Source organism: Falco rusticolus, chromosome 3 (genome assembly GCF_015220075.1).
Source record: "Falco rusticolus isolate bFalRus1 chromosome 3, bFalRus1.pri, whole genome shotgun sequence".
NCBI classification, from domain to species: Eukaryota; Metazoa; Chordata; class Aves; order Falconiformes; family Falconidae; genus Falco; species Falco rusticolus.
In genome coordinates this window covers 33,030,485-33,053,023 of record NC_051189.1, presented here as the reverse complement: position 1 = coordinate 33,053,023, position 22,539 = coordinate 33,030,485, and the positions used below count along the sequence as shown (strand labels likewise).

Sequence of the window (22,539 nt, the reverse complement as noted above, 5' to 3'; positions counted from 1 at the left end):
AATCTGCACACATCTTCTCTGCTACTGTGAGGAGCTAAGAACCTCAAACTTCATAACTGACTTAAACTGGTAAGGTAGGATTCTAGAACATACAGTTAGGTATTTCCACTGCCTTAAGGTCTTGTAGGCCTCATATGTACATAGGGAAAAAACAGAGTGCAAATGCTTCCGGCATCTTTCAGAATACATTAGTCAGGTACAATTGAATTAAAGCATTAAATATTACTAGCATATTGGAAAAAAAAGGTTTCAGACATTTCAGTTTTTCACAAATTTGTTACAGTCAGGATGTTCTTGTCATCTCTGAAAAACAGCTAAAGGGAGCCTACAAGAAAGCTGAAGAAGGACTTCTATACAAGGGTGTGTACTGATAGGATAAGGGGTAATGGCTTTAGGCTGAAAAGGGGTAGATTTAGATTAGATAATAGGAAGAAATTCTTGACTGTGAGGGTGGTGAGACACTGGAAGAGCTTGCCTAGAGTAGTTGCGGATGCCCCATCCCTGGAAGTGCTCCAGGCCAGGCTGGATGGGGCTTTGAGCAACCTGGTCTGGTGGAAGGTGTCCCTGCCCATGGCAGGGGGTTGCAACTAGATGAACTTTAAGATCCCTTCCAATCTAAACCACTCTGATTATTTCCCCTTATTTATGCTTTTGATTTTGCATGGAAAAATACACATATGTCTTGATGTTGAGTATAGCTGTATATTTCAATAATAATGCAGTGTGATCATGATCACAATGGAAAGCTTGTGTTATCATTTCAATATGGACACAGAGCTGACCTGTTTTTTATTCATGAGCAAACTGAAATCAAGGAAAATCAGCTTATACTGACTTTGTGACAAGTATGATTAATAAGGTGTGCAATTCCTTGATTTTGGAAATACTTTGTAAATATTCCTCTGTAGCAGTACACTCAAAATATTATTTTATTTGAAAACTTTATTGCTACTTTGAAACAACATTATTTTCTAAGTTGTTTCTAAATTCAGTATTTTCTTATTTTTTACCATGGTTTTTAAATATCCAATAAAAATTATTTTCCCATATTCCATAAAATATGGATCATTCAGACCACAGAAACAAAACTCTATTTTTAACAACCTAGATAGAACTTTTTATTGCATACTGAAGTTCCAAGCTAGCATTACTTCATTTAACTGGACAGTATCAAGTTAGACGTGTCCAAATCTTTCATCTTCTATTGTTTTTTGGAGAGCTGAAACCCAGGATGTATCCAACTTGTTGAGAAAGGAAAAAGACATTTACCTAGGGCTTTACCCAATGTCCACTGAAGTCAAGAAAAAGATTAAATTATTTCTAGTTGGCTTGGGATAAAGCTATTGACCATCTACATTTAAGTTGCCTCCACCAATTAAATTATTACATATTGCTGAACAATCAAATTTGTTTTTCTTTCCTTCCTCAAGACAGCAAAATGAGGCAGAATAGCTTTTAAATTGTTATTTTATTTTAAATTGTTATGAGTTCTAAGTAATGGTTGTAATTCAAGGCAAAGGTTGGCTTTTTAGAGAGCATTCTACAATTTTATTTGAAAAGTGTTCTGCAGACTGAATAATCTCAGCAATTAACCAGTGACTGCTGGAGTTAAAATTGTGAATAGTATGCACAGAATTCTGATGAGGAAGACTATACTAAATTCTCTGTCTAAAACGGACATATATATATATACATTTATGTTCTATTTTTAAAAGCGGATTGCTTTATTGATTCACATTGTTGCTCCTTCTTTAAAGTACTGGATGATTTACTTCCCTAGCAAAAAAGAAGGTGATTGTGTCTTGAGAGAGACTTGTGTCTTTGTAAACACACTGTAAAAAGAAAAAACATTAAAATACTTTAATAGGTTTCATTGATTTCTTCTCTTACTCTATGTAATGTTCAGAGATTGTTCTGTAACCTGATATGGTCTAAAACACTAAGGAAGAATCAAGACCATATCATTAAGATTTTTGTAGTTTGTTCTGTAATGGGGCTGTAATTTTCACATACTCTAGATGTTCTCCTTCGCTGCTATACTTTTTTGGCTGTTAAGTTGCAGTTAATCACTTTCTGTTTCTCTCTTTGTAAAAATCATGTTAGTATACAACGTAAGTACTAGTAATGTTTACAAGGTATACGGGCATGAACTATATCAGGCAGGAAAGATACAGTAAGTAATATTGCTGTGTAACTTCATTAGGAACAGAAATTCTAACAAACACACTGTTCACCAGTTCATATAACCAGAAAGCTGTGTTCCCTAAGGGAGACAAAGCATAATTAATGCAGCACAATGCGCATTCCATGCTGACAATCCCAATACACGAAATCTTCATTTTGATACTGTCTGCGCACATCGTCTTCTAAGACTACTTCTCACCTAAGTCCAAAAATATAACATGCACCCAAAAGGGACATTATTCATGTAAATTATAATAGCAAGTCACTTCTTTGAAGCTAAATCTTGAAATTTTGGGAAAAATGTTTCAGTTTGAAAAATTACAAATTGAAAATACAGAAATGTAGAAAAAATACTATGTCACATGTGTCTCTGTTTTGATCCTCTTACCCATGATTACAAGGACAATCTGAGAGGAAATATATTCCAAAGAACATTAACTAATTTAAATTAAACAAGTGTCAGGAGCAATTATTAGGGACAGACAGAAAATACTAGAGTAAAAATATAAGTCGATACAGTTTAAAATGCATTTATATGTGAATTCGATGATATTTTTTCATTAATAATGTCTTGATGTTTTGCCTGAAGTGATTTTATTTCATTTAAATAGAGCATCTGAGTATATAGTCTGAGATCAAATAGCCAGACAGATAGTAAGTGGTAAATGTAGCTTTTGGTCTCTTTCAAAGGGCCCCCCTTAGCAGTGGAATTGCACCTATTTGACAGTGATGCATACAAAGAAGTTGTCCACATCTGTAGTTTTCATGGAGTCCAACAAGAGTATTATATTAAATTTTTTCTTTAAATAAGCAACAAAGAAGCAAATTGCAAAAGCAAATCTTACTCTACTCCAATCAAAACCCTTGGCAATAAAACCCACCAAATATTTTAGGAAAACCCATTAATTGCTATCAAGGTCCATGTTCTGCTCATCTCTTGTTCTCTTTTTAACATAATGGTCCAAAATTTTTTTTTTTTTGCTATTACCATTCCTGTTCAGAAAAAATGGTGAATGCACCCTATGATAACTGTGATGGCATCATTTTTATTGTGTATTCTCTGTTTCTGTTCAGGGCATGGGGGCAGGATTTGGTTTTGGGTTTTTTTTGTGGCATTTTCATTTTGGTTTTGTTTTCCAGAAAAGTGAGAGAGGTAGCAGAACTTGAAATTAGGGAGAAATCTCTCCTTCTTTGGAGGAATTACTAAGCTTGCTTAGCAAGCATGCTTCAGACTACAAGGCTTGACTGGCCAGGAAGACACAGAACACATCTGGAAACCTGCAGGTTATAAAGAGACTGAGAAGTGGCACTGAGAAAAGTGGAGCAGACAAGTGATGCTAGAGATATGATCAAAAGTTTAGGGAACAAAGCAACTTAAAGTGTCATTCATTTAACTGATATTATGCCTGTAAGCAGTGAATTGCTGGGAAGAACAAAGCGGGTGAGGAGAAGCGTGTAAAGAATTTTATTTCTTTGTTGTTGTTGTTGTCCTTACTTTCTTTGTTATTTTTTCATTCAGAAAAAATTAATATTGTACTTTTTATTCCAATAAAATTTTGGGTTAATACTTTAAATATCTTTAAGTCTGTAATTCACTATAGACTTATTCACTTCAAAGCTCTGGTTGACTGGAGTGAATTTTACAAGATTTTACAAGAGGGAAGGCAAGAGGTAAAGAATTGCTATAAATTCTTCAAAGTAAGAAAGATTACTAGGCAGCTGCCACATAATTTAATACCAGGCCCCCTTGTTTGTTATTGTGATTAATGCCTTGGGTGACAGTACAGAAGACATACGAGTGGTAGGATTTAGACTTGTAAAAAATCCTGTAATGAAATAGAGAATCAGACTATACAAATCACAGCTATAGAAAAAGACACATATTTGTAGGTGACTACGCATGCTTTGTCATACGTGTGCGCATGTACTACATTTAAATTTTAAAATGCAGATAAATGTAAAGTGCTGTAGGTGGGCATTCTTATTCTCATCGACTGTGCATTACATTAGCTTTAACAACAAAGGACTCCCGCCAATGCAACATCACAAGGCAGTCAGTTCTCTATTGCTTGAAGTTAAATCGGTGTGTAATGTCTTGAAATGGAATTTTCTAATTCAGGCATAAGCCATAGTATTGACACAGAGTTACTAATAAAATTATCTCTTCACTGTGGTATGAAGAACAATCTATATGACCATTAGAGCTTAAAAACTTAAAATTTAATACTTATATGGGTTCATGAATGATGGCACCAGTTAATGAGCTGGAAAACTATTTTATCCCTTGGAACTTACCCTGGTCAGATATTACAGGAAGCCCAACGAGGCTGTGTAAATTTTCAAACAGGCTGTATTGGATACCTTGCTTTGCTGACAAATAATGGATGTCGTATTACATACGTGACACTTTCTTTGGATGACAGAGCTCTATCAAGTACACAGTTTGCATCTAACCTTGGCCACAAAGATCAGTTTGGGCAGTAGGCAACACACTGTGTAAACCACATGCCAGACTCCAGAGTTATACAGATGTACGTCCCCACACGTACCCCTATATCCATCACCATGCAGGCAGGCAATGGTTGGAACAGTGACTCCCCAAGTTATGATCAAATTCATTTGTACTTAGAACAGAACCACAGGCACCTACATTTTGCCGAGACTGACTCCTTTCAATAACCTATTTTACATACTTAAATGAGAGATCTGAGTTTCATTACAGCGCTCCTAGTTTCAGTGTAATGTTCACTGAGAAGCTGCCAAGAGGGTTGAAAGGTAAGGTTAAGGACATCCTGGGTGTTAAATCGATGCTGAAAGCTTCAGAGAAATTACCAGTTACTAAATGCATGCAATATTAATCCAAGAAAATGATTTGGTTCTTATGTAACACATACATACTTTTCAAAGAGGTATCCAAATCAGCATTTTTGTATTGCACATTAATAATAAACTTCTCAAAATATTGAAAAATATTTCAGAAATTCATATTTACTTTAAATTAAAAGTCAGCAGTAGTAGTGAAATTTATGTATCTATACAAGTAACTTTGGTACCTGTAAGTGATATGTTTGTGTTGCCATTTCTGTCCTGTTAACGCGTAGCGTTTCCGACGAATGTTAAATTTGGAGCTACCTCTTGTTTGATCAGGCACACCACATCGAGGCTTCTTCATCCAGCTGCAAGAAACACAAAGCGACATGAAAGAAAAATTATAATCATTGCACCCAACTAATGAAAACATCATACTTTTTTGAAGTTATGGTATTATCAATTTTGTGTCTACACGCAACAGCAACTAACAGAAGGAAGAGTTATCTGGTAACCAGATGTACAGTTTGTGGAACTTCATTGTGGCCCATGACATTCAGAAATCAATTTCACTGCTATTATGTTTCCTGGGTTTATTTTGCTACAACCTCTGAACAAAGATGTCACAGTTGGACAAGTCTTACACAGTCCATAATTTATTCTGATTCATCCAAGGTTAAGTATGATCTGTATTACTAGCTTGGTTGCTGAAGATGAATTTAAAGTATATATGCAAAGACTCAGATCACTAGTTCCTAAATTATTTGTTGTGTTCTGTGATCCTTGTCTTTTGTCTCATTGTCACGATATTTAAACATGTGAGGTTTTTTAGTCAAAAAGCCTAGTCACTGCCAGAATATTTTTTTTTTGATTTGAGGTACTGGAACTGCTAACTTTATGATACTATCAAGTTTTTCTATCTTACTGTCTGTTCACACAATGAAGAGTATCTCATTGCAACTGTAAGCTCCAAGCAGAGATATTTAACTCGAGTACTGTTTACAACTATTTAAAACTCTGCACAAAATCAAGCTGAAAAGGTCTAAAGCAAACAGGAGCAAAATTACCATTGCAGGAGCACCAGGCTTTCTACAGAAGTGCTCGGTTTTTACAGTGGCTTTCAGTATTTCAATATATTCCAATATTTTAAAAAAATTGTCAGCATCCCAAATATATAAAAATTAGGATGATATCTAATTCAAAAGCAACAAAAAAATCAACAGCAGTATCAGCAAACTGTTTCTCACTTGTAGTGTAAGGAGTTATTTAGCCTGAGTAAAAGTGAATAATACTCAGCTGAAGTTATTATTTTATATGAGCTGAATAGCTGCAATTTGCCATCAGGAAGACAGTAAGATTAAGACATTCACTGCACAAGTAAAAGAAAAATCTTTTCTGTTACTTTTCCAGTTCATTTGATTTTATTTCTATCATGCCAAATAATTACTGATGGAAAAGCTATAGTTTTCCGATGGTATTTACCACAAGAATAGTCATACCCCATATACAGGCTTGCATGAATGAATTTCTAACCATTAAACTGGCATTTAAGCATTGTTTTATATACAGGCTCACACAAATGAATTTCTGACCATTAAACTGTCATTTAAGCGTTGTTTTATAAATACGTATACACACACAAGCTTTATGTATGTATGACTGGGTAACAGAAAAGTCACTTGAAATGTCATCTCAGATCAAAAGACTCCTTTCAAAACATGCACAGGTAACAACAGCTCCAAAACCCAAGCAGCCAACCATCCTTCATCTTTTCCAGCAGACAGTCTTAGTTAAATATATGAAAAATGAAGAAAATTATCTTGCTTTGTCCAAAAGGAAACATGCAGTATTTGCAGGGCAAAGGAGTAGTGTGTCTATATAAAAAACCTATACAATCCAATAGATCATAAAATCATTGAGTCATAGAATGGTTTGGGTTGGAAGGGACCTTAAAGATCACATAGTTCCAACCCCCCTGCCATGGGCAGGGACACCTCCCACCAGACCAGGCTGCCCAAAGCCCCAACCAGCCTGGCCTGGAGCACTTCCAGGGATGGGGCATCCACAGCTGCTCTGGGAAACCTGTGCCAGGGGCTCACCACCCTCCCAGTCAAGAATTTATTCCTAATATCTAATCTAAATCTATGCTCTGTCACCTTAAAGCTATTACCCCTTGTCCTACCACTACATGTCCTGGTAAAATGAAATCACTGATTTTTCCGTTCCATACTCAAGGAATGAGATATACATTTTAAGTTTTATACCTACTTATACAAGACATAACATAATGCATGCTGAATGATTTTTTAGAGGTGGGCTAATCCAGACAAAATAAGCCACGCTCATTTTCATAAACCTGTGTGAAGAGGTTTAAAAGTACAGCCAGACTTATTTCATGTATCCTGTAGCTATGGATATATAGTAAACTATTGTTTAATTACGTAAGTAGGAGTTAAGATCACCAGCATGTAGGAAAATACAAAATTTTAATGATATCACTGAGATGGCACTGCACCCCACTTGCACTGATAAAGACTACAGAAGTGCCTGCAAAAACTTTGATGGGTGACAAATCCATCAAGTAGTAAAAGTGGGGAAGCCCAAACTTTAGAATTTGCCTCAACTGAAAACGCTGAGTTCATAGTTACCTGTTTCAAATAAGAAACACAGAATGATTTGCGCTTATTTCTGGATAGAATAATTACAAAATATGTGTGCTACATAAACCAGCTGATTATTATTTGTATTTGCAAGGAAAACAATCTTTTTTTCCCTTGTGTCTGCAAAGACAATGCTGCAAAATCTATAAAGCGTTATCCACCAGTATTTGCTGAAATACCTTGCAACTTCACTTCAGGTTCTTCTGTCTTTTTAAAAGAAGTCTCAATGCAACAAAGTTGATGTTAGCAATTTCTGGGATGAAATATTATTGAAAAGTTTAATTTGCTCCAATAATAAAATAAAATTAAGGAAAGAAGTAGATCTTAAGTTACAGAACAAAGAGCAGTTCTTTTCTTCTTAGTAAAATGAGATCATATTTACAATTCAGCAGCTGAGATTAAAATTGGCTCAGATCTCAGACAAGTTTTAGACACATAGTCAATAATACTTTTTCACAGTACATGTTAGATCAGCATGCAGTTACCAAGCGTTTTAGTGACAGGGTACCTCTAAATTATGCCGTTGAAACTGCACACACACATTGCAGAAAAAGACATATAAATAACAAAAGATCAGTGTTCTCACCTTAAGGTGATATCACTACATCAAAAGAAAGGCAAGGAATAAAGCAAAACCAAATAATTATTGTATTGTGTTAGAAACACTGTACAAAAATGTATCAATTCTAGTTGTATTGTTTCATGGACAATGACTTTAAATCAATTGAATTAGGCCTCCCCCCAAAAAAAAAGTTACTTAGCTTAACTGATAAAGACACTTATTTTAATCACAGGGTTTGCTCACTGGAAGCCAGGGGCAGATAAGGGTAGATATTCCAAGCTGAGCATTTAAAAATTAATCTTCAGAGCTGTTATTGAAACAATCTTTCAAGTTATGTCAAAGGTTTGATAGTCTTACAGAAAATAATGTTAGCGTAAATGTTTTCTACTTAAGATTTAATATAAAATGTCAAAACCAGTAGGTAGCATGGATCCAAAATCCAACATTGTATTATTTTACTAGGACTACTTTTAAATTTTTAGCAAAACAAAACGTAGCCCAAAATAACACGTTATGAAATTCAAGCAGTCACAATTTGTTCTTGCATTGATTTTGAAGTGGTATGTACTTATCAAGAACATGATGCTTGTATCCTTATTGGTTTGGATGGGCTGGGGATGTTGCATGTTGTCACGCTGTCTGGCCCGCTAATGTTCCTGCTATTCTTACATGAGGACTAGGACTGTGGCTCACGCACAATATATATACCAATGTAAATCAAATGTAAGCATTTGCACAAGTGGTTCACTAGCTTTCAGGAAATTATCTTCATGTAAAATTTAAGGGAAGATGCAATCAGCAGCTGAAGAGTTGGAGTGTCACCAAATCCATCACCTAGATCTTAGCTGAGCTAAGTTTAGCAGTCAGAATTTTAAACAAATTACATTATTAGTATTGGAGTTTGGTATTTTCTAGCACAGAAATGAGGCAAACTGTTGACAAGTTCTGGCACATAAATTTTCCTTTTTGATTTTAAATGTTATAAAAATTTTTGAAACAGTAATTGTTCTTAACGCTGACTGGGAGGAAGAATTCTGTCTAGTAATCATTAATGTTCATGACATTTGGGGATACTTAGTGTGTAATATGGTCTTCCATCTGGGGGGAATTGACAAATAAAACATTCATTTCTATTTTGTTCCAAATATAGCTGCTTTTAACATATTATGATCAAGGTCTTACATGTTCTTGATTGCTTGTGGGTTTTTAAATACTTTTTTTAAAATAATTGTTTTTTTGTTTTAAAACGGTAATGACTTTGCCTTTCTTTCATCTGTTTCTGAACTTGTAGAAATCCTTTATGTAGCAGCCCCTCAAAATTAATATTTTATCAGTATTCAATAAAGAGGCTTAATTGTGACTAACAAACTCTGTTTTTAGACTATGCCACATCATATTCCTCTCTTAGCTCCATTAGTTTGGATCTTGAGGAGCTATATATGTCAAGAGAATTAAAAGAGTTTAGACTCACAGAAAATGTGAAAAGATTCAAATAAAAATAAGCAGCAAAGCTGTAATGCTTTTCCAGCAGAGACAGAGCTGAAACTGAAGTTCTCGTAACTAAAGCCAGTTGCCTAACCATGTTTTCTTCTTTGGGGGTTAAGAGGAAGAATCTACTTCTTTCTACTCATTTTTTTAAGCCTTCAGGAAAAAGTTTTGGTCCAACATGGAGTCAAAACATTAAAACCCCCTACCTTTAGTTAAACTCCCCACCTTGTTTATCCCTAATTGAAAAAATCTGCTTAGGCTGAATAAAGTTTTTGTTGGTTCTGTTGTTTTTTGGGGGGTTGGTTTTCCTTTTGACAGAGTTATAGCAAAAAAGGAAAACAGAAGGGAGAGTCCAACTTGACTTAGTGGCTGGAAAAACTACAGATATTTATTTAAGAAAACTACTGACTAGTACTCTTAAACTTCTTGTGAGGAGAGATAGATATGTTTTCTAAACATCTTTACTCCTCCTTACTGTACTCCCACTATTACAGGATTTCATCGAGACCCCTCTAAGCAACAGGAAACTGTCAAAGAGGGATATAAGATACTGTATTTCAGCCCTTACTGATGATGACTTGTCTGCAAGGCTTCTCATTGAATGTTTGCTGAGGGTACAAGACCTTAGCTATAGCTCTTGTACAAAAACATTACTAATAAAAGGACCACTGAGTCGATTTCAACAGCTCAAAATTTACTGTTCACTCTTACTCTGTGACTGATAATTAATATATAAAAAGCAGAGATTATTACAGTTTAATTATGAACCTTGAAGTAAACTTGGGTTAGAAGCTCATCTGAGCATTAAAAGAAGTACATCTGCCATTTATTTATAAAGAATGACATTAAAATAAAATGAATGTTTTGTTACTATTGCATAGATTTTGTCAGCATCCTATACACAACTATTTTACCTGTATACAAAGAAGTTTGTGATATACCTCTTTAAACTGCAAAACATGTTTTGGAAAAAGAAAAATGTGTAGCACTTTTGAGAAAAGACAACAAGTAGTCTTTTTCTACTTAATATATTTGGTTTAGAGGTGTGAAAGAACAGGATGCCAGCAGTGGGTCCATTTTCAGAAGTCTCCTTTTTAAGGTATCATTGACTGTGTTTGGAAATATATCAATGAATCACAGAAAATACTGTGGCATCCCATGCAAATGTCAGACAGTATTTTCATTGGGTTTGCCTTTGTTATCACACTTGTATTCAGAATGTCCCTCATATTTTCATGCCATTATAATGATGTCTCTTTCTATCACTCACTTTTCCTTACTGCCAGCAATAAGCATGCATCAGGCTTTTCAAGCCACTTGGGAACAAATTAAAAAATACAGCAAAATCAAGTGAATGTTGAGTAGTAGGGGGAAGATGAACAGTGTTCATATTTATGCATATGAAAACATCATTGAGGGATTATATTTTTTCCAGAGCAAGAAAATCCTGTCAGACGTTTGATGATGAAGCTGCAGGACATTACTTCTCTGTTAATATCCCCAAAGTTGGATCCTATCAAGTTACTACTATAACTTCTTTTGAATGTTTGTCCTTCTGAAGACGAAAAGGCACAGCTTAATCTCTTTTCAAGACATGTTAGAGAAGCAGGTAAATCCTCACACGCAGGATGATTAACATATTGTTTTTATGAGGTTCCTGCTGTATTCTTTATTTTGTAATCCGAGCATTGTGTGTGATTATAACATATTAATCCCAGAAAAAAACCAAATGATAAACCCTCACATATTCCAGCCCAAAGAGAGTATATATACTTCCTGCATGGATGAAAGGGAAAATTATTTCAAACATTTACAAAATACTGCCATAACTGAATAACTGAAGGAAAAAAATAATCCCTTGTTATATAGTCATATATTCCAAGAAAGTGGTGCTAATTGATGGTAACTTGAGGACACAGTTTAGTTTAATGAGTTTTGGGTTGGTTTTTTTTCTCAACATCAATGCAAATGTGACAAGTCTTTATGAAACAGTTCTGTTCCCAACTTGACTCAAGTTAATGCAACTCCAAATATGTAAGTAAATGCAGAATTCATCCAGAATGATTTATATGTACCTAAGAATTGTCATGCTCTAACACATATTTCTGTGTAGAAGAAAATCATGCATCAAAAGGTTTGGAAGACTCACTACGCACCACATGGCAAAATTAATGTTTTGGACTGCTACATAGATGGATTCCTTTGTATTTTATATAGCAGAAGTGAAGACAATTGTGTCAACATGCTGGCCAACAAGCCCAGTTTAGCAAACATGAACCACTTTCTATTGCAATTAAAGTATTGGTTTGGTTTGTGGGTGTTTTTTTTTCAAAAAAACCCTGATGCTAGCTGATACCCTAAATTAAGAGATGGCCTCTGCTTTTCCTTAGGTGACCACTTTCTGTCCTCTCTGTACAGCTGTGAACAGACTGTTTTTCTTTTAGTAAAATATATTTCCTCTTACAAACCTGCCACTAATTCTTTAGTGTCTTTAAAAGGCTACTAGTTACTGGTACAGCAGTACTCTCCCCTTAAGGATAAGTCACTGAAACTGTATAAAGAGCCCAGTCTCCCCAACCTGCAGATTGGATCATAAACTTAATTTTTGAACATGTTTCTCTCACAAGGCATTTACTGCTATTGCACTGCACGTTCTAAGGTCCTTTAAATTCCTGAACTGAGGGATGCGTGATCAAATCACCTCCCCTTCAGGCAGCCCCAAAATCTGCTTTGCTTTGTTGTTTCTGAATGCAATAATGCATGTGCCAGTAGAATAAAATGATTTTTCCAATCCTGCCAGCGTTTTGAGTAGTCTCTTCCCTAAACTCTAAATGATAGAAAAATCATTCATATCAGCTACTTTACCAGAAAAGAATAATGAAAGATGACACATTGGGTTGGGAGTCATAAATGGGAAATGAAGGAGGATTCCCTCCTACTCTCCCCCCAAAAAAAATTTTAGAGAAATAATAGAAACATATTTCAATGAAATAAATGTTGGAGATATATATATAGTGACAGTACTATTTTGTTATTGTTTGCTTTTCAAGCAAAGTAACTTTCTAAAAATATAAGATAATCTTTATTGCATTTTAGCCGGAATGAGTCCAACAAACACTTCAAATCTTAGAATCATAGAATTGTTTAGGTTGGAAAAGGCCTTTGAGATCATCAAGTCCAACTGTTAACCCAGCACTGCCAAGTCCACCACTAAACCATGGCCATAAGCACCACATCTACATGTCTTTTAAATACCTCCAGGGATGGTGACTCCACCACCTCCCTGGGCAGCCTGTTCCAGTGCTTGAACACACTTTCAGTGAAGGAATTTTCCCTATTATCAATATAAACCTTCCCTGGTGCAATCTGAGGCCATTTCTTCTTGTTTCATGATTTGTTACTTGGGAGAAGAGACCGACCCCCACCTGCCTACAAGCTCCTTTCAGGTAGTTGTAGAGAGCAACAAGGTCTCCCCTGAGCCTCGTCTTGTCCAGGCTGAACAGCCCCAGTTCCCTCAGCTGCTCCTCACAAGACCTGTGCTCCAGCCCCTTCACCAGCTCCATTTCCCTTCTCTGGACACGCTCCAGCACCTTGATGTCCCTCTTGAAGTGAGGGGCCCAAACCTGAAGACAGAATTCAAGGTGCAGAGCACACCAGTGCTGAGTACAGGGGGACAATCGCTGCCCTAGTCCTGTTGTCTTAATCCCAGATACATTTTCTTTATTGTGTACTGATACTCTGGCTACTACTTTTTACTGGCACATTTTAAAAAATTGGCATAGTAAAGAGTTGTTTGAAGTGTCCTGTAATAGCTCTGTTTCACAAAGTTGTTCTGTGTTCAGTCTGTCAGTAAAATCAGACACTGCTGGCCTTGCACGACTTCAGAATTGCAAACAGCATGCAAAACTAACCCAATTTCACTGCATGTTAAAATGACCACACTTGGTCTTTTGTTACTGGAAACCATTAAATGAATGGGCCAGGGGAATGTTTTCACTGAGGATAAGGAAATTTACACTTTTTATTTTCCAGTAAGAAAAGACTCTTTTGACTGTGAAACATTTCATGAATTCTTGCCAATTTTAAGCAGGTTTCTCCACTTCCACACTGATAATCTTTTGGCCCTTTCTTTAAGTAACCCTGAAACATTTTCTTTATAGTCACATGCCCAAAGGCAGAGAGCAGTTAGGCAAGCGACTACCTGCTACCATGAAATACAGAAGAAAAGGGTGGAAAAAAACAGGGGGGGTGGGGGGGGAATGGAAAAAAAAAGAGGAAAAAAAGGCAAGGAAAGAGAGAAACATTTTAACTCCCCATCTGAAGCTGCAACACTATTTGGATATCCCAGTCACCCTGCTTCACGTGTTACACAATTTTTTCCATTTCTATTTTACCCTGATTGAAACAGAAAAGTCAAGAGCAGTTCAGTACCGGTTACTTACTCAATTGTGTTCCTGTCCACTTTTCCTGTCATATTAATGCCATAGAACTGCTGCATGGCAGCTATAGCTGATTGCATGGTTTCTGCAGAGCGCAACACCGACATTCGGGGGTCAGTTGGTGGAAGGTAGCCATACTTTTGTAACCATACCTGCAATGACAAGTGCAGTGGCTATTAAATAGAAATTAGAGGTAAAGAAAATGCTCCCTAGTAAATAATTAATTTTGTACCACATATAACAAAGTCTCTAATTTGCCAAGCATAAATCCTGTAAGTTTGGGGGGTGGTTGGGTTTTTTGGGGGGCAAAGAAGAAATTTTGGGGAGATTTTATGTCATCTCCTTTATTAAAGATTTGCTCTTTTAAGATTTACAGTGTTTTCTACCCAGAAACCAGACCTGTTTACTATCTGAATCTGCCTGCTTCAATTATTTATTTAATGTATGTATTTATTTGAAGTTACAAATGAAGCACCTAACCCTAGATCTAGGCACTTCAAGAAATTTTTAAAGCAGACAAAGCGTAAAATCTATAATATATGCCACATATAATTGACTGTCCACCGGGTCCATAATAATATTCACCAACTACAATAATGAATCTGCGATAGCTCTCACAGTTACACTATACTATTATCACCTCTCAAAAGATCTAAAAGAGAGGGTGGGGAGATATTCAGCTTTTCTAGAAGAATATCAAAATCGCCTACTTATAAGCAAAGCAGGTGGCCAGCAGACAGTGAAGTAGGAGTCTGTCCCCACTTACAGGAAACTGTCTGATAAGAGGATCTTCCTTTTTAAATCAAGATGGTTTAGTGCCAACTGTTTATGCTCCTAATTGTGCAGAAGTGAGAGGGAGAAGGCACTGTCCAAATAACTGAAAGCTTTACGTTTTAAAGCCAGTATCTTAAGAACACCTGGAAAAATCCTCTGAAACATGCCGTCCTCTTCAGGAAATGTTTTATAAACAAGTAGCTGCGGTTTCTTAATGTTTCTAAACATTCTGCAAATCTAGCCTATACAAAACATAGTGTAGGACTTCTGAGGCAATGAGCTCACTGATTCATCTTTAAAAATGTCTCAGCTTCTCATCTAAGGACTGGAACTACTCACATGAATGAAAGGTGCATATATTGCCAATCTACAAGATACACTAAATGGTACTGCTGCAGCAACTTTCTCCCCAGTAACAAAATACCCGTGACCCCATAAATCTGATTTTCTGTTCTTTAAAAAAAAATGAATGGGTAAATAAACAATAAAGAAATAAAAAAATGGTTCAGCCACCTCTTTCAAACGCATCACATCCCAGTTCATGGGTTCTGAATCATTACATTAATGAATGCTACCCACCCACTCTCGCCTTACAGTATGCTGTGGGCTGTCTGCTTCATACAACACTTCCAGGGGTTTTTATCTGTTTATACACACGGTTTATACACAGCCTAACACCAAACTGTGGAGCCTGCAACTTTCAGCCTGAAGTTTAGCCTGCACAGTCCACCCAATTCAGTTGTGTGGCGGGTTAACCATGTTGGTAGTGCACTCCTCTCTTACAGATCCAGTGAAGAATCTCAAGGTGGATTAACTCATTGCTACGGTTCATTTTACTAACACTGAATATGTATTATAGCATTGGCTCGGTGTAAATAAAAGATCAAACTGGCAATAAAGATAGGGGAAACCTCCAGGTTACAAGTTCAGATAATTCTAAAATAAACAGGTTTACCTTCCCATAGTGAAGTTCAGACAAAATCTCAACAACATTTGTGAGCTCCACACAACAGGGAGATACAGTACAGACAGGATTAAGACTCAGCCTAACCTCTTTCACCTCCACACTATCTCTATATACAGAAGCCATTCATAAAAAGAGCAAAATTTTGTTTAATATTTAGGAAGATGATTTTATTTTCAATATTAATTAATTGCTACAATAAGTATCTACATCCACCTTTACACACTCCTGACTTCTTGCATTTTCAGCTTCAAGAGTGAACTTGTGAACACTAAGTTTGTGCTAGTTTTGGGTTATCACACAAATAATTTAGTTTACATGTTGCTTTGCACAGGAAGTCTGGGTTTCCTTCCATTATTGGAAGATAGCTCTGAAAGTCCAGCTGAAGCTGGAAGGTTGGCAAGAGCAATGCAATATGTGGAAACAAGACCATGGAAGTAAGAAATAAGTTTCAGACAGAGTGGGTTGATTTCAATGTGGCATGTAGAGTCACTTTGAATTAATATTTACAACAAGAATATTTACGAATTAGGTTATTTTGAGATTCGTCTTCTCAAATAAGTGATATTAAAACAAATGGGGTCAGTCAGGAAGGAAAATACTTTTGAGCAGCATGTCACTATTGCCTAAGATGATTCCACTGTCTTGCCACCTTCTCAGCATGAATTCGGTATATAGACATAAAGCAGGGTTTTTCATGAATCTCTTTCAGGTGCTAAGGGCACACAAAATTGCTTGGCAGGCTTGTCAGGCCACCTATCACCACTCAAAACTATCCTCACTGGGACATAACTGCAGGAGACAGAGGTATCGGGTTACAGGTAACCAAATTTCCCAGCAGCTAAACCTTGAGATATCTGAATCAGAAAAGCTGTAAGCAGACAGACAGAAAAAAATAGCTTGGGGAGCACAGCTCATGGGAGAAGTGGAGGGCAGAGGAAAAACTGGAACCTAGCAGGGTGACACTGCAGGCACAGAAAAGGAAACAAGGTGGCTCAGAAACAGCAGGAGAGATCAGTGTAGCCTTTCACCTTCTAGGAAGACCTAAATACAAGTTAAACACAGGATGCCTGATACAGTCGCTTCCTATCATTGAACAAAGGAATCAGACCATCTGGGTCTTCCCTCAGCCTGCAAAATGGCAACTAGAAGACACAGCCAACTCACTAGAAAGTCAAGTGACACCCTGAAAGCAAGTTTCTTTTTTTTGAAAAGTCACACAAATGAACCTCCAAGACTAATAACTGGTAAATGCTTGAGAGCTAGTAGCATTTAGCATCACTAAACCTAGTGCTACTAAATGCTACTAGTGTTTTGTCCTTGTTGGAAAGGATCATGAAACAAGATAAGAGACAACAAATCTGGTTCCTGTTGCATTCCTCAGATTCCTCAGTTTTCTATTAATAAATTTTGAAGGACTTCGGCTCAGTCTGCCAGATACCTGAAATATATCCCTCAGATTCTGTTGTGCATAGTCCAAATGCTGGGAACTATGGAAGAGAAGCTTAATTTTAAAATGAAGTCAAAAATATGTATGTGGGTAAAAGAACAAAGAGGAAAAGAAACAGAATGAGGCAGACACAGCAGGAGAACAGAGGAGCATGATTTTCTTACATTTGAGGCAACCTATTAAAGAAATCATGAATTTCCCTCCTCCTTCTGTACTGAAAGTAGATGTGTGTCTGCCTTGATGCGCTTCAGCAATGACCATGCAGTGCTGGCGAGCCACTGTCATCCTGAGGAACTAATTTTTTTGGAACAAGGAAATAGTGAAGTAGATCCCTCTAACATGTAATGTCTGGGACACCAACAGAGACCTTTTGCACAGACTCAAAAATCAGTGGTATGTCCCATTCCTTTAAAGTTTAGGAAGACAAAATACTGCTAATTCAAGTGAAGTTTTCAGACAGGGTTTTCTGTCCTGAAGCAAAATGAAAGTCATGGTACCTCTCACGGTAGCCACAGGAAAACACAGCTGGAAGACAATGGGTTCCACTACTTCCCTCTCTATTATAGTTCTTTACTATCCTACTGCTGTGAAGTTTGCCTTAGAGTTGAATCTCCCTTACTGTAAGGCTGTAACATGTTTTACCTGCTACGGGTGAGGGGAACCAATTATTCCTTTCCCCACTGCAGTGGCTTATTATGTATTTGAACTCTCTTACGTGAGTCACTCTTTCTACTCTTTTTTAAATAAAGAAAACTCTTTTGTTTAATCTTGCTTCATTGTCCATATTAACCTCCAGGAAACTAGAAGGCAAAATCTATCTTTACTAAGCACCTGCTCGCATGAGATGCGTATGTTAGTTCCCATTCTTAGCCTATTGACAAACACTGCAGTTCAGTTGCAGTGTTAGGAGTAATACAGAAGAACACTCAAACACTTCATTTTGGAATACACACACTCTCAGACACACTCCCGCACCACCCCCCAAAAAAACGAAACCCAAACCCAGAAAAAAAATTACCTAAAATATTTTTTATCACAAACTGAAATTCAAGGCTTATGTCCCATTTATCAATAAATTTTAAAATCACAAAACCATGCTTTAAACATATTTTTCCCAGCAGAAAAATTCCTTCACCGTAATTCCACCTTCTCTTTTCATAATTGTAAGAAAAAAGATAAACAGAATCCATTGGTGATGAAAGATGTAGTGATGCTAGGAATTTGTTGCGGGCCTGCCACTTCTGCAGGAGACCACAGCACCTGTAAGTGCTCAGCACATGAGCTATATCACCTTCTAGATTTTGAATGTCATTGACTAGATGCCTAAGGTTTGAGGGGGGCTCTGTGATGATGAAGAGATTTTTTTGTTTTAGTTTTTAACTGCTACTAATGCTATGCTATATGGATCATCTGGCTACGGCATAGATAGCACTAGGTCACATGGTTGTATGTTTGTCTCTAAAGGATAAAGCATGGGCTAACTTAAAGTGTATTAAATACACCAATGGACTTCACTAATTCACATCTTTGCTGGTTTGGGAAGACAGAGTCGTCTTGAAAACAGTATATTATGTTGACACCAGTTACTAAGAACAAAGAAAATCCATATATCACCAAAGATTAAGCAAGATTTTTATTAAGATAATCAGAATTTCAGAAAGCTTACTGTTTTCTAAGATAAAATTGTTCATTTTTTGACAGTTCCTCTAAGAGAACTTATCAACAAATTATTAATGGTCCTGAGCAACAGTACATAGTATAAGCTACAGTACAATTATTTTCTATGAACCTGAAAGCTTAGTAAATCACAGTCTAATAAATCACCGGCCAAAACAATTTCATAAACACCTTCAGTAGTGTAGCTGTATATCATTATTCTTCAGATATTCCTGTTCCATTTTTACATTTTATCATGCAAACAAAATTTTTATCTGTACTGAGTTAAAATACGAGTTTTCAAAATTTCAAAATACTTTTACTTTTGTTTTTAATACACTTCCACCAACGACACTATAAGTACAATGATTTAAAAAATCTGAGTGATTAATGAGATTTATACTTTCAAAAAGCGTACATTTAAGGATCCAACTTACACTGATCACCACAAGATTTAACAGTTCAAGTGCTTGATGTCCTTTTGCAAAGAGTTGAAGGTTTTCACTATGGTATGGATAAACAAGCTAACTCCAGAATTAGTATCCATATGGCCAGGTAATTCTTCCATTTAGGTCAATTAATCATGGCCAATGGTGTATTTTGATTATAAACCTAACTATTGCAGCTAATACTGACTTTTCAGTGACAACTTGGTAGCCAGCCAGACAGAGATAGAAGTGTTTACATAGGGCATTACAGGGAATCTCCGCTGGTTTTTCTACTTATTATCTCTAACACCAGCAGTTCCTCATTGGTGATGTTTATTCTTTTTAACAGGAAAAACTGATGTGAATTTACAGAATAGGTATACAGTGTACAGTATCTATCTAGTAAGAAAAATATTTCAAAAAAAAGCCTGTAACAACAACATGTAGTCCAGAAGAATCTAACCTAGTCTATCAGAAATGTCTATAGAATAAGAACAAGAATTATGATAGATAATATAACAGATTAATGGTTATGATTGGTTTGCTACCTATGGTTGTAATTTAAGATAACTAATCCTTGACATCTAAAAAAGAGCCTGCATGTTCAGAATACATTAGTCTGGAATGGCCAAAAACAAATCCACTTCTTGGAAATTGTATAGCAGGGTGGAAAAGATCTTAAATAGAAGGAATCATCTCCAGTCCAAGCTACTATCTTTTCTGTTATTATGAACATGCCAAAAAGAAAAAGTCAATATAGCAACTTGCAAAATTTAGTTCTCCAATGACCTAAACTAGAAAGTGACCAACTTCTTTTCTTAGGAATTACTGTGATAACCTGTCCTGGTTTCAGCTGGGATTGAGTTAATTTTCTTCTTAGTACAGTGCTGTGTTTTGGCTGTGATGTGAGAGCAATGCCCCAGAGGGCTGGAGGGGCACAGGACACTGGGAGGGGACACAGCCAGGACAAGTGACCCAAGCTAGCCAAAGGGATATTCCATACCATATGGCGTCATGCTGAGTATATAAACTGGGGGAAGAAGGAGCGGGGGGACATTTGGCATTATGGCGTTTGTCTTCCTGAGTAACCGTTACGTGTGATGGAGCCCGGCTTTCCTGGGGATGGCTGAACACCTGCCTGCCCATGGGAAGTGGTGAATGAATTCCTTGCCTTGCTTTGCTTGTGTGCATGGCTTTTGCTTTACCTATTAAATTGTTCTTATCTCAACCCTGGAGTTTTACATTCCTTTCCAATTCTCTTCCCCATCTCTCTGTGTGAGGGGGAGTGAGCAAGCAGCTGCGTGGTGCTTGGTTGCCGGACAGGGTTAAACTACGACATAGCCCCACCAAAAAACAATTGAGATGTGGTATTGGCACAGTCTTAGACACATTAATAACGGTTACCTTTATCACAGATTACAGAATTTGTAACAAGGACTTGATAATTCAGAAAAGTCTGTGGGATGTCTAGGTTGCAGGCTGCTCCATAATAAATACTTAGATGCAGTACTGGAAGTAGCAGAGTTGAGTCTACAGTGGGCCAAAGAAGAGGGTAAATTGGTCCCCACAGATTTCAGTTGCTGCAGCTAGATAGTTCAAAATCAGTTGAGGCATCTGCACTGTTCTAGTATGTATATGCTTACAGCTTTTTATGCATTTCTGCTACAAAATGGATGTGAAGCAACATTCATATTGCATGTCTCAGACAGTACAAAACCAGGTTTACCAACACACGATCTTGTATGTCTCTTCCTACGTGAACTCAGGAGAGAAGGGACAGAGCCTGGAATTTCTGTACATAAGTGTATAGTGACCGAGACAATTTTTAAAGGGATCTCCTCTCCCCTGAGAGAGGTAGCTCCATTGCAAGGATCCAGACTGCAGCGAAAGGCCAGAGTCTCTGCCTGGTTAATGACCTGAACCACACTCAAGAGTCTAAGGAGTTCAAGGACCTACCAGTAAGTGGCAGATGTGGGATCTGCATGTAACACTGTGCTTGACAGGCTCTGAAATACACTTGGAACAGGGATCAGGTACTCCCCAGCTCCAAAGGCAGGTGTTACATTGGTCATTCACTACTGCTGTGTGTCTGTACTGAGAGTGGGTTAGTGCTGTAACAACTATGACACAAATCCTTGCCCTGGAAAGAAACTCCTCGTACCTTCATTGTTCCCTGTGGCAATATGCACATTTAAAACAGACTGCAGAATGTGAACCTTACGTGTTAGCTGCTCAGGGTAATTTTCTCCAGTCACTAACAGAAATTGTGGGAGAAGTTTGGCATGAACCCAGACCAGTGGAAACACTTCCACAAATAAAACTAACAGTTCTAGTAGATGTAAACACGCAGTCACAAGCACATGTTAGGGGACACTGTCACTACACCTTACTAGAATGCCTATCGCTTCTAGGAAAATATGAAGTGTTCTGCAGGAATAAGGATGCTGTGTTGAATAACCCGGCCAGATAAGTCATGACTGCTTCAGAAAAAGAAAAAAAAAACTTCTAAGGTCATGAAGACGACTAAGTGATTGGAGCATTTCTTCTATGAGAAAAGACTGAGAGAGCTGGGACTGTTCTGCCTAGAGAAGAGGAGGCTCAGGGGTTATCTTATCTATATATACACATTTCTGAAGGAAGGGAGTAGAGAACATAGAGCCAGGCTCTTTTTAGTGGTGCTCAGTGGTGGGACCAGAGGCAGTGAGCACAAAGTGAAACACAGGAGGTTCCCTTTCAGCATAAGGAAACACTTTTTTGCTTGAGGGTGGTCAAACACTGGCACAGGTTGCCCAGAGACATCGCAGAGTCTCCATTCTTGGAGATACTCAAAAGCCATCTGGACATGGTCCTGGGCAGCCTTCTCTAGGTGGCCCTGCTTGAGCAGGAGGTTTGACCAAATGACCTTCAAAGGTCCCTTCCAACCTCAACCATTCTGTGTTAACTCTGTGATTCCAGACTGAAAGCCCCAAAACTTATCCTGAAGACTTATAGAATCCTGCTTATACTGGCTCAAAGCATAGAAAAGTCCCTGAGGGATTAGAAATCCAGGTAAGTCACTACTTTATATTTTTACAGGTTTTTTCACCCAAAGTCTGTTGTAACAATTACTTTAAAATTACTCCATAC

General features: G+C 37.1%; 1 protein-coding gene across 1 annotated transcript in view; it reads right to left on the bottom strand.

Moving 5' to 3' along the window:
- Window positions 1–22,539, bottom strand: part of MMP16 (matrix metallopeptidase 16) — a 194,180-nt gene that overhangs the window by 86,901 nt on the left and 84,740 nt on the right. Inside the window, exons 2-3 of the mRNA XM_037379400.1 lie at window positions 14,145–14,293; window positions 5,238–5,360 (exon numbers count right to left, since the gene is read on the bottom strand). Coding sequence (XP_037235297.1) covers window positions 5,238–5,360; window positions 14,145–14,293 — 272 coding nt within the window. The remainder of the gene's footprint in view (window positions 1–5,237; window positions 5,361–14,144; window positions 14,294–22,539) is intronic.